General features: G+C 41.1%; 1 protein-coding gene across 2 annotated transcripts in view; it reads right to left on the minus strand.

Annotated features, from left to right (window-relative positions):
- The window catches only part of PITPNC1 (phosphatidylinositol transfer protein cytoplasmic 1), a 2,469,295-nt gene extending 2,456,435 nt beyond the window's left edge, over window positions 1-12,860 (minus strand). The window contains exon 1 of one of the 2 annotated variants that reach the window (XM_044085091.1): window positions 12,135-12,853. In XM_044085091.1, coding sequence (XP_043941026.1) covers window positions 12,135-12,182 — 48 coding nt within the window. In that variant the 5' untranslated portion in view covers window positions 12,183-12,853. Of the gene's footprint in view, window positions 1-12,134 lie in introns of both variants that reach the window. The other variant, XM_044085092.1, reaches the window with a different exon arrangement.
- Between the last annotated feature and the right edge of the window lie 272 nt (window positions 12,861-13,132).

Consider the following 13,132-nt stretch of genomic DNA (forward strand, 5'->3'; position numbering starts at 1 on the left):
CAGTTCTTAGTTAAAAAGGAAGAGGGGATGCAGAGCAGGGTGGTCTCTGGCTGTGGTTTATCTTAATGCTGACAAAATACTTAAATCAGCCTATCAAAAAAAAAAAAAAAAAAAAGATTAAAACATACATTTTAGTTGTCTGGCAAGTGGTATATAGTGTCACCTAGAGGATTAATGCATTATGAAGGATCATGTGACTGTGAATGGTCATGTAACTGAAGGAGACCATATCCTCCTTCCCTTAAAGGAAACTGGGAACAATCCAGTGACAGTGAAGTCAGCAGCTAAAAAAAAAGCTTCTGAATAAGACAAAGGCCAGGAACCTAGAAGGAAAGTAAGCCTTCCATAACAGAAGATGTTCAAATAGATTGCAGGTGCAGTATACTAAACTATGTGGGAAGTATCCTGCCAAGGATTGGATGTCTGGCCAGTATTCAAAGCTTTTGGGTGCTTCCTCATGCTCTTACATCCGAGAAAGCACAAGGGGTATGTCTGTATAAAAGCAGCCATGGGCTTTCCTGCCTCTCAAAAAAGGGAGGCTAGAGCCCAAATGTAAATAGTTTTGTGCTAGAAGAAAGAAGAAAGGCATAGAAAAGGGGAAACCCAAACTGGCAGACAGAAAGGGAAAGGGAAAAGAATATGAACTATAAGTAAGCGCACAAAGGAAACTCAAAAAATGGGGGGAAGGAGGGAAGGTGTTAGTACTGGAACAGTGATCTATCCAACCATCTACTCTTACAGTAAGTTTACTTAAAGGTACTTTGCTTATCATCAGATCACTGTTGCAGTACCTTACACTATATGGGATGATTGGCAAAGCTTAGATATTCAGGAAGATGGAAGAAGGATCAGAGTCCTGGAGGATAGCTTTAGCAAAACCTGTTCTTGATCTGGAGGAGTCGGTCTTATAATATTTAGTGAAGGTGTGTACAGATGACCAATTATCCATCTCTAGAGTACTTCTAGAGTCCACCCCTTTCCAAAAAGCTCTAGAAATGGCCAGTGCTGTGATAAAATGAGCTCTGACCCTGAATGGAAGGCTCTTTCCATAAAGAGAATAACAAAACTGGATTGCATGGGATATGCATTTGGAAATAGTTTATTTTAACATTGGCTGTCCTTTTTCCTTACCATCATAGGAAATGAAAAGTTAATTAGAAGTCCTGAAGTCCTTTCTCCTGTCAGTATAGTAGCCATGTTATCTGTGCACATCCAGACCATGCTGGATCTCCTTCCTTATTATTTATTGGTTCAGGAAAGAACCCAGTGAGATGAATAGATTGATTTACAGTAAATGTTACTACCAGGTTTGGTATGAAGGATGGGTTGCTTCTTAACTATACCCTATCTTTATGAATGCTGCGATAAAGATGAATTACTATAAGAGCTTGCAACTCAGACACTCTCCCAGTTGAAGTCAGAGCAGTAACACTGTTATCCATGTCCAGAACTTTAAATCAACCTGATGAGCTGGTTCAAAAGGAAAAAGTGTAAGTTTTTCTAGTCGAAAGTTAAGATTTCAAGGAGGAGTCACTTGTTTTCTAGGTGGAGGAATATGAAGTACCATTTTCAAAAATAGCTTTACCTGAAATAAGAATGAAAGGAGGGAAATCTAAAAGCAAACAAAAAGAAAAGTCAGAAAGATGAATCTTAATAGAGGAGTAAGAAAGGACAGATTTTAAGCAATTTGCATGAATATTAGAGAACCAAAGGCATCCAGCCTTTAAAAGATCTTGGATCATTTTGCGGCATCATCCACAAAATCTCTTTCACTTAACCAAATAAGATTTTCTAATAGCTGGTTTCTTGGCCTCCTTTAACACCGATAGCACATCCTCAGGAAAAAGTCCTTGAGAGTAATCAAAACTGTAGAATTTGCTGTTTAGGATAAAGAAGAGAGGAGACGTCCTTGAGTAGGTCCATCCTGTGGGAAAGTTTATGGTAATTGCCTTTGGCCAACTTAAAGAGAAAGTGAGAACCACTGGTGTCTGGGCAATAAGAGAGTGTCACCAAGATTATTTCTGGAGTGTTTTTACATCCTTAAAAGATCTCTGGTTATCAGGGTGAAAGGTGGGGCATATAGGAACACTACCGTCCATAGGAATGAAAAGGTGTATGCCTTCCAGGCCTTCCTGCAAGCTGTCCTGAAGCAGACTTTTTTTAACTACAGTATCTATTGAGAATGTAGGCAAACATCTACTTGGGGAGCTCCCCACAGATGGATAATCCCCTGGAAGACAGTGGGATGCAACTTCCATTTGTGGGGGGGGGGGTCTGTCCTGGACCTGCTCATAGTGTTTGCCACAGTATTCTGTTCTGATGGAATGCAGTTAGCCTGTAGGGCTAGATTAGTTCTCAGGCTATCATGGCTTGTATGCAGAGGGGGTACAATCTGGTTCCCCCTTGCTTGTTTATTTACCACATGACAGTGGTGTTTTCTGTAATTACTAAAATAAGTCTTGGAGTCTATAAATGACAGAGTTTTCAGTGCATTTACCGGTGCCATTATCTCTTTGACGTCTATGTGTTTCCTTTTGAAATGATGGTCCCAAATCTCCTGTACACTGAATCTCTTAGATACAGCCCCCCCCCCCCCCCCGGCAATGTCTGAAGCATCCATTTTACAGATTGGGAAGGCGCTGAGGGGGAAATTGGAAGACCCAGATTCTTAAGTGGTTGGTCTACTGAGTTTGGTGTGTTTTGCTGTATGTCTGGTACATGAAACGTTTAGGAAGGAAGCATATTTTATCAAACTGTTCATCGCAGGATGCTGGAATTTGCTTTGAGGAATCAGTCACTACACAGTGAGAGGGATTTTGCCTTTTCTCAACTATTTTACAATCCTTGAGTTGTCCTATAGAATTATCAGGGGGTGCAGGGGACACAACCACCAACATGGGGGTGTAGGGGGGGTCCCCTTTTGCATAAAACATTTTTATTTTTATTTATTGAGTGTCAAACATTTGTGGACGATGTGGTGTATGTCAATGTAGTGGGTTGACAGTTTTTGTGAAATTTAAATAGTCTATCTACAAGTGAAGTTCTTTCCCAACAAAGTTCAGCACAGGGATTTGAAAAGACAGAGAATGCTGGTGTTCGGTCCAGATAGGTTTGAGGAACCACTGAATTTTTCTCATGTGAAATCTGTCCATAGGAAGGAATGCAAGATCAAGATGACTTTTCCAAATTCAGGTGAAAAACTAGGTTTTGAAACGGATTCCTAGAGAAATATCTTTGTGGGGTAGAGAAACAGATTCTAACAGCAGACAAGGTCTTTCCATCTTTCTCACTGCAGGAAACTGTGTCCTTAACTGTGGGCCCAAACAGTGAAGATCCATCAAGAGAAGCATTGATGAAAGAGGATTTAAAGGGTTCCACAAAATCACAAAGTCTCATCCAGGCATGTCTCCTTATGGCTATGCCTGAACCAGTGGCCCGTGAGGAATCTTTAACAGCATGAGATATTAACCTCATGGACACATTGAATATAGATTGTAGGGTGGCCAGTTGGGAGGTGTATGTTTTCTCTTCCTCTGCCGACATGGACCCTGGGATAGACTTAGAGTTCTTTGATCAAGTCCCTCTGTAATCTAGTAAAATGTGCCAGGTAGTTGAGTGACCATAAAGCAAAGGTCGCCAAAGTGTAAACGCTCTTTCCAAACCTGTCCAATGTCCTAGACTCCCTGTTGGGGGGACAGACAGAGGAAATCCATTTGGCTAGTTCCTTTTTTGATGGCTGCCACCACAACCATAGCATCTACAGGAATACCCTTACTGCAGTACTGCCTGTCTTTGGGGTCTCCTAAAATCTTGTCTGAGCAGTGGGGGATAGGCCCCATGGAATCCGGGTTCTTCCACACCTGATAGGAGACAAAGTCTATAAGATCATCAGCCTGGGGGGGGGGGGTAACCCAAGACTTTGATGGGCCAGACCCAAAAACTTCTAGAAACACCGATTCCTCTTGAGAAGAGTTTTGGGTGGACTAAATACCTTTCTGGTGCAGGATCTGTAAAATGTCTCCGAAGGAGACATCCTCAGGTGGGGACCTAGGGGACCCTCCCCCCTCATCAAAATCATTGTCCTCGGGTAAGGATTCCTGAGGGGATCTAATTGCCTCCTCTTGCACTTTCTCTTCCTGTGTACCTCTTCAGCTGGGTGTTCTGGAAAGGTATCGGAAGACATGGAGAGTTCCTGAATAAGAACTGTCTGGAAACTCTTACACACAGTGTAACAGGCTGACCCTGTAGAGAAGGGTGATGGGACTTAGAGCTCAAATCCACTGGGGGAATGGGTATAGGATCTGAGGATGTGACAGTAAAAGATTCTCTGGGATGGGAGAAAACCCTTTCCACTACCTCAAAGGCAGAGTGTCCAAGACAGGCAGAAACCAATCTCACTGGAGCTGAAGCTCTTGGCTCAGCCAGTTCTCCATACCTCCCAAATCTCCCCTCTGATGACAGGATCAGACCCCAGTTGTCCAGCGCTGAGCTCCGAGGGGAAGCAATAGCTCCGAAAACCTCAAAGTCAAAGTCAACCTCCTCGGATCCAGTGCCGATACTTCAGCTCCAAGACTCGTCCTGCTCAGCAGGGATCAGTGCCAAATGGGTCAGGGACAAAGTCAGATTCAAACAAGAAGGTAGTATCCTCAGATCCAACACTTCACCTCTTGGTGCTCTCGGATCCGATGGCTCAGAAACTATGGGTTGGATCAAAAAAGCAGTTACAATTGGGTGAGAAGGTGGCTGAACATTTACAGATCTGATGAGAGATGGAGCCGGCAACACCCCCATCTAGAATTGTGCTCTAAGAAATGCTATCGTCATCCTGTCCACATCAGCCTCAGAAAGACTACAAGAGGACTGAATGAAGAAGCTGTGGAAGGAGAACAAGATGAATTCCTAGAAGCCTCCTGCAGAAATGAAGACCTAAGTCTGGGAGAGACAGGTTCTGGAGAAAATCTCCAGCTCTGGATCCGAGGAGACCTAACCACAGAGGTTGTCAAACCCAAAGGTGTCGGATCCAACACTTTTTGGTTTTTGGAGGGTGGCTTCGAACTTGGAGCAGGAGACCATGCCAGAGAATGCCTCCTCTGTTCCTTTTCAGTTTGTGGTCTAAATGTAGGGAAGGCATTACAACCCAGTATGGCCGGGGTGCTTTTCCATGGCCTTAAACCAAGTCTCTTTAACTGCACAGATATCAGCATCCTCTAAGGTGAGGGCTGCTTCCAGTGAGTGCAATTTTAGGTTTAGACTTCCCCATCTCAGCCCACCCTCAAACTCTTTTTCCCACTTACGTCTCTGATGTATACATAATTTTCAACAAAACTATTGTATCTTATTGTATGTTTTTGGTTTAACATTGAATAATATTCCATTGTATCGTACGCTTTCTTTATCATCTGTATAATTCTTATGATCTGTAAAATGTTGTGCTGTTATACTGTGTACATTTATGTGGACCTTTTCTCCCCAGGCCTCCGCTGAAAATGGGCAACTAGCCCAGTTGTACATCTACGATAAACAAATGTTAAATAAATAAATAAATAATGCTAAAGAAAGAAGAAAATTATTACAGGTCCATATGAGGCATAAAGCTCATTGGCTCTAGTTAGCTGAAGAGAAACTAACCATACACCATAGAAGGACTTGTTGAATCCTTTGTTCTCTGATGATTCGGTTTGCCCCCATCCCTGCAACTTAGGGAACAGCAGTGCACCCCAAACCTAAATATAAGAAGGCTTACACATGAATTATAATTTAAAATGAGAATAAATCTTTTAGAATCTAAACATAGGTTATAAGTAAATGTAGGGGGGTTACATAGCTACTCATCAAATGGTCTTATAAAGAATCACACATGGCCAAAAGGAATGTTCTGAACGTGACTGTCAATAAAGCCATGAGCTGTACTAATCTGACAAGGAAGAGCTACATTTTAGCAAGAGAGCTAGCCTCTTGCATCCCCTTATGTTAGTTGTGTCCCATATACCCAGTACTTAAGTACTGCATCGGAGGTCCCAAAACCTTTGGGAATAGGTAACATTCCATTGACCATTTTCCCAAGGAATGTGCAACCCTTGAGTTATTATGTTCATATAGTGAGGATGTAGGGGCACAACCCCATTTCTCTGTAAGTGTGCAGCCTTCCTTAGTGACATTTGATCATAAATTAGTCTCATTAGAAATAAAAATAACATCTGACTCCCATTAGCAGCAACTAGACTAAAAAAACTTCTCCAAAGCCAATTACAACCTAATACATGACAGCATTAATAGATTCACAGCCCCTGCCCTCACTGATGGCATGGATACCTATACTAGGATTTATATCAATGCCTTGTATAAGCAACTACACAGATGTATTCACTCAGCCGTACCTGAAAGGTCCAAAACAAGATCCTCAAGAACAAGCCTGCCCAGTGGGCATCTGCCATTAAGAGGTCATAGAATAAGAGAAAGAAATTGCTGTCCAAGAGCAAGATGGAATGTTCTCTGAATTGGAAGCATTCCTTCCTCGGCTTAAACAAGCAAATAAGATGCCTTGAAAGGCATTCTAATGTCAACTGTGGATTCAAATTAGTCTCCTTTGCTAAGGATAACCATAAAGCCTTATTTAGCTAAATCAGAAACCTTAAAGGAAAAACCAAGATCTGCGCAGAACTGGTTGTTAATGTCATCACATATACTGAAACCACAGAAACAGCCAACATGCTAGCTGACAGAGTCAGTGAAAACTTCTCCTCTGTCCCTGCTACATATCCCTAAAAGCAATTTTATCACCTGCCCACCACCTAGTATCTCAAAGGAGCAGGTTGTAAACGTTTTCTCTCCAAAGCCAAAAACACAGCCTCTATAAGACCTTATAATATCGCAGGCTGCATTCTAAATAGATTAAATCAGGAACTAGCTACAATGCTGGGTACTCTTTTTTAAACCACTGTCTAAGCACTGGTTTTGTACCTGCTGAATGGAAAACAGCAATCATCATCCCGTTACATAAAGGAGGTGCTTCCACTGACTCTGGGAACTACAGTCCTATAAGCCTGAACACTCTAATCTGCAGGGCTATGGAATGAATAACCATGGACCTTATAAACAAAGATATAGGAGACCTCCAAATGCTCGATCCAACCCAGTTTAGCTTTGTTAAAGGAAGATCCTGCCTCTTGAACTTGGTATATTTCTCTGAGACAGTCACCAAAGCCCTAGACGAAGGCAAATCCATGCATATGGCCTACCTGGACCTGGCCAAGGCCTTTAACATTACTCCCCACTCAGTTATCACTGGTAAACTCAGCCAGCTAGAGATCAACCCCTATATTGTCAGGTGGGCTGCAAACTGGCTCACACATAGAACACACGCAGTCAAAATAGGTGACTACCTCCACCAGTAGACCCATAACCAGTGGTGTTCCACAGGGTTCTAGGGCCCCTATTGTTTAGAAACTACTTCTCAGATATACAGGCTCTTATGGCTGACAAATAATTGCAAACTGGGTGCAGTCATGGAGTCCCCAAACTATGTCAACATCCTACAAAAGGGACTTACACAGACAAATGACTGGTGCCAAAGCCATGGGCTAAAACAAAATGCAAAAAAATGCATTATTACCCCCTTCAGCAAGGGTGATGTCCCTGCAGATTATCACATTAATAACAACACCCTAAGCACACAATCAGTGGTGGCAGATTTGAGCATACAGGTTGACAGCAACCTTTCCTTTGACCACCATGTCTCCACAGTGGTAAGAAAGGCTTTGTAAATCGCCCTCCTCATAAGTAAGGTAACTGCATCCAGAACAAAAAAGGTCATAACCCCACCCCCGTATTCCTCACACATCTGGCCAATAATACCTTTGGTATGTACCTTACAGGCTCCTGCAGCAACTGGAAAGACCTCAAAGATTTCTTACAAAGAAAATGCAGGATCTTCTACATGTCCTATGCTGACAGACTGAAATCACTGTCACTATACTCTGTGTCTTACAGACTACTCAGAGGTGACCTCTGCCTTGCATATAAAGCAATCTCAGATCCTGCTCTAATGGAAATGCTGCACATTCGTAAATAAAATGGTATAAGATGCACTCACTCTAGGGAACTCAGCCAAGTATGTGACATTAACAGGATTTGTTGGATGGGCAGATATGTCTCACAGAGGTTACCTCTCCTCTGGAACAAATTTTCAATTCAGGTGAAACAGAACTCCTCACTGACCCTATTTAACCGTAATTTGGATGATTGGATGGGAAACCGCAAATTAACCCCAGGGGTTTCACCTGTGTCCCTCTTGGAGAGGGGCAGTAGTTGTTGACTTACTTCCACTTAATACCTTGATATTCTTGGGAACAGGGGTGGTACGTGGCTAGGATTGTAAAGGCCCTAGGGCCATTAGCCTAGTAACTTCCTATGAATACCTTTATGTTATCTGGATTCTATTTGGTTATGTTAGAAGCTTTAGAAGTCTAATTTTGCCTAAAAAGGCACCATAGGGGTGGACAACAATTTAGCCAGTATAGGACAACTTTGGTGGGACAGGTGCAGACCATTTCTTTTCTGTCTACTATCTCCGCCCACACAGATTTTGTACCCTCTTTAAAAGGAAAGAATAAGCTAACCCAATTGTTTTAGTCAATAACCTTTTGCTCATACTGTGGCATCCCTGCCTCAGACACATTACAGGAGCTCTATTACGTCTCTCCTCAGATGTTCCAGGGAGGTACGCTGCATGTCATTCACACCCACATGGGCTACAACTGAGTCATAGTGTACTTGTGTTACAGAGAATTGACAGCATATGTCAAGTGAAGAATTCTGGCGCCCAACAAGTAACCAACCATGACCCTCTCCTTACACAAACTGTTGAGTGGTGAATTGGTCTCTCACTATTGAGTAACCTATGACTAGGTTATTGGATTGTGTGAGGTCTGCCTTATGGCCTTTAGTTATCCTTTGCTTTGCTATACTTATATCTGTAAATGACAAGAGGTTTGCATACAGGGATAAGTATTCAAAAATGGAGCTTCTCTTGATGGTGTAGTAGGAAAGCCTCTCCTAATACTGCCCAGAGAATCAAAGCAACCTTAGTAAACCTGCGTGGTCTACAGAATAAAATATCAACTGGGAAGCTTAACAGGATTTTTATAAAGACACTCCTGTGACCTGTGCTACAATAAACACCTCAAGCTTTACTCTCCGGATTCACTTGCAGTGAAACACCCTAGGGTGTATATAAAATACTGTTTTAAATGCAATCAAGTATTAAGATTTTATTTCAATAATTATTAAGTGACATCAGGAAATGCTTAAGAGATGCAGAACTTGTGACTGAAATGGTGTCACTATTTCTAAACTGACGCAGAGGTAAAAGCTCTTTTCAGAATTAAGGCAAGTTAACCAGATTCAGTTTCACAGATTCACATATAGTACAATTATTATTATTCACCTATGTATAGTGCAAATTATCAGCTTTTTTCCCCAAGGAATAAGACTACCTATCTCTGCTTTCCTCTTTCAGTTTGTCACAGCATAATAATCATTCAGCACAATGTGTCCCAATAATTTCACAAAACCTGTAGCAAAGAAATAGCCACAGCTCCACCTTGTGCTGGATACACTGCCACTCACTCCAAAAACACTTTCTGCAATAACAAAAGGCCATGTGCCAAGCCAGCACAATGCAAACTTGGAAGAGCATCGCATCACCTTCAAATTTTTATGACTGACAAAATTATCAACACTTTCAGATATAGAATCCCTTTCTCATAAAAAAATACATTATTTTTCACAGAGCTGGACATAAAAGTCAGGACTGATACCATGTGTTTAGCTACCCATGTGTAAAGTGTTTTGGTGTTTGCATAGTATTGTGTGGTTACTTTTTGTTTCCCAGAACTGTTACTGTAGACACAAGGCACAATATCAGGCATACGAATTCTTGAAGAAGCTAGGGTTGCTAATGGGCAGATATCATGTGGTAATATCATGTGGTAATTCTCCTTCAGCAGTAGGCGAGGGGTCCTTGTATGTCACCAGCAAACCTGTTTACTCAGCATGTGGCCACAAGACATAGGAACAGGCATGGATATAACTATGTGCTACAACCTCTTCTCACTTCTCTACAATTTGGTCTATGATATAATCTCGGGAAAGACCCGAGTGAAATGCTTACATGAAAAAAAAAACACCCCAGTCTAAAAATAACACAGCAAATGTCTTTAATTGCACCACTTGTTATATCTCTGCCACTATTCCATAGGTGTGACTCAAGGAAAGAAAACCTTTTAACTCAGAAGTTAAGAGAAAAGCTAAACAGCACAGATGTATCACACATACACAGTAGGAAACGGGGAAAATTATATTTCCATGGATGAAAAAAAATATTGTTAAAATATAACAGCAGCACAAATATGTTATTACTTAAAATTAATTCAGTAAGCACATCTTTAACTGTTAAAATGATGTATCATTAACTTTATATGTACATGCCAGGCATTCAAAATGTTGCAAAAATAAGATTCCACCTAAGATAAGGCCGTATACACCACAATTAGCTTTTTTAATGAAAATGGCCATGCACAATATCAGATTTTATTTACAATTACAGGACACAAATGTGACAGCTACAAAACATTGCAGAGAAGAAACAAAATGTGTCCAATGACAGGAGAGAATGGCTTGTCTGCTTGCAGAAATTTGCCAGTGTGTGGAACTATTACTATTACAGTATATAGCCTGTAAGCCTTTAATTAAATGCACAGTTAAGACATGTTTTCACCCAGGTCTGCATCAAATAAATATGCCTTAACTTTGGTGTCTTCTGATGTGATACTGCAACCAGATTCATATACTTCATTTCACTCTACTTCAGAAAATGTAATTGCGCTTTGCTGCTCTTCAATCTTCTGTATAACTTTGGCATCTTTACTCACACCAATGTTTCTAAAATACTGAAGCATCACATCTGGCCCGAGACTCCAACAATTAGTTAAATACTCTACACTACTGCAGTTACCTGTTCAGCTGGAAATCAGTACCATTCTAAATACCCTTCTAAGTCTCCAGTGCAGGAGCTTTTATCAGGCATTGACTCTCCACCAGAAAGGATTGCTGCTCTCCAAAATGGTTAAGAGTTAAAGGACAGAACATGAGATTTTACAGTCACAATACTATTTCCTGTCATTCATTTCACCCAATGCACAGTGACACTCGGGTGTTTTGGTAAGGGTTTGTCACAATCGGCTCTTAAGTGGCATGGACCAAATCTCAGATGTACCTTTTACAAAGAGTGCACTTTCACTGCATGGGATGAAATAACATGTGTGTGTTCCCACTAGTCCTTATTGTGTGGAGTGAGGACTATCCAGGAAGGATCAGTGGAAGGCTGAGCCATGATTACAGTCCTGCATTGTCCACAATCCTTTCTTCTGACTTTCTTGCCATCCTCTTGGGACTCTAGCTATGCATGCATAATACGTGTGTTTGATGCATGCATGATTGCACAGCAGCGAACATGGCCAGCTGCCACACAGTCAAGTGATTCGTAGTAGAGGAGCCTGTTTTAATAACTAATGGTAGCAACACAGCAGAACCCATTGTTTATATTATCCAGTAGATAACTGTTTCAGATGTTGTGCTTAAGCTGCATCTCCAAATGACTTCAAATAACCTGTGTTCAGACCCATAACCAGACTACTAATACTACAAGCATAACATCCTAGTGTTATTGCTACTGTTTTTTTTTTAATAAAAAATTGGCTTTAAACTTTACATATTCACTGAAAGAAAAGTCTTTCAGGTGGATTAAGGCACTTGGCTTCTACTCACACCCTATAATGCTTCAGGCAGCATTATACCTAGTGAATATGTACACCCTGTCACGTGTTTCAACATAACATACTGGCATGTCTTGGCTTTAGCTGTGATTAGACATGTAATATTAAATTAATGCAACTTAAAAAAAAGATGCAAACAATTCATTTCAAGTTTGTAAAAAAAATTCTCAGAAAAGTTACACGTACAAATAAAAAGTCTGCTAAATGCTGAAAAGCTGTTTCAACTATGAACTTAGAACAATTTCTCTACAGCAGCATGAAGCTAAACTCTCAGAATAAACCATTTTCCATTACACTTACCTCCTCCACAGTCAAAGGCATACAGATCCTATATTCCTTCAGCAGCATATTGTATTCCGTTTTTAAAAGGCTCAAATTTCCACAGTTGTTAATTATCACAAAGGAATTACAAGGTCTGAAACCCCGGTGACTGCAAAATAAAATGCAGAAAACTTGTCAGCCCCTTTAGGCTTTTACTCGGATGTGCATCAAACCAGACAGGAGGTCTGAGCCAGCGGTAATGCTGTTCTTTCTCTAGTCTTCCTTTTAAATGAAGCTTGGGTACATTTCAGAACACGAAGTACTTTCTTACAGAAATGCTCCAGTTAAACCTCCCCTGATACTGGAAGAGAAGTAAAACATCCAGAAAATGCCTTAATTTGGTAGCCTTGCATCTATCAAGATATGCCTTCCTCAAACTGCATTAGACCTAAGTAAATATGTTATATCAGAACACAAAAGTAATAAGGCGTGATGCTTTCTTCCAGATAACCGCTTTGTTTCTTTCTGATGGCCCTGTTTAAGGCAGTTTACTCCTGAATACTGCGCTACAGTTAAGTTGAAAAGTTGCAGCTCTTACTACTTTCATCACCGGATTCCTTATTACTTCAAAAACCATAAGATCATGTGGTTCTTACTCTGCAGTTACAGTTGTAGTTCTGTGTGCAGAGTCTCCCCGCAGTTAAATGCCTAACATGCTGCAGACAGATTGTGCTTCACAAGGTCTGATCCCGGATCAGATTAACAAAACTGCTGCAGATTGAGGAAACTCCACCCCGTGACATCATTACTGCTAACCCCCTCCAGCAATACCTCCCCCAACTTCGCTGTAATGTATTATTCCTACCCACTTCAGTCCCACCTCTAGGTCTAATTATGCATATGATGTGTTTTACTCCACCTTCAACTGCCATTTGGAGAAAAGTCTGCCTGTTTTGAACAACTATCAAACAAAAGGGGCACTGCAGAGAAAAAACTGAGTAGGAACTGGCTGCATTGCTGGTAAAAGCAGGCAAACT

This window comes from Protopterus annectens, chromosome 10.part0, assembly GCF_019279795.1.
Source record: "Protopterus annectens isolate FY-2018-M chromosome 10.part0, PAN1.0, whole genome shotgun sequence".
In the NCBI taxonomy this organism is placed as follows: domain Eukaryota; kingdom Metazoa; phylum Chordata; order Ceratodontiformes; family Protopteridae; genus Protopterus; species Protopterus annectens.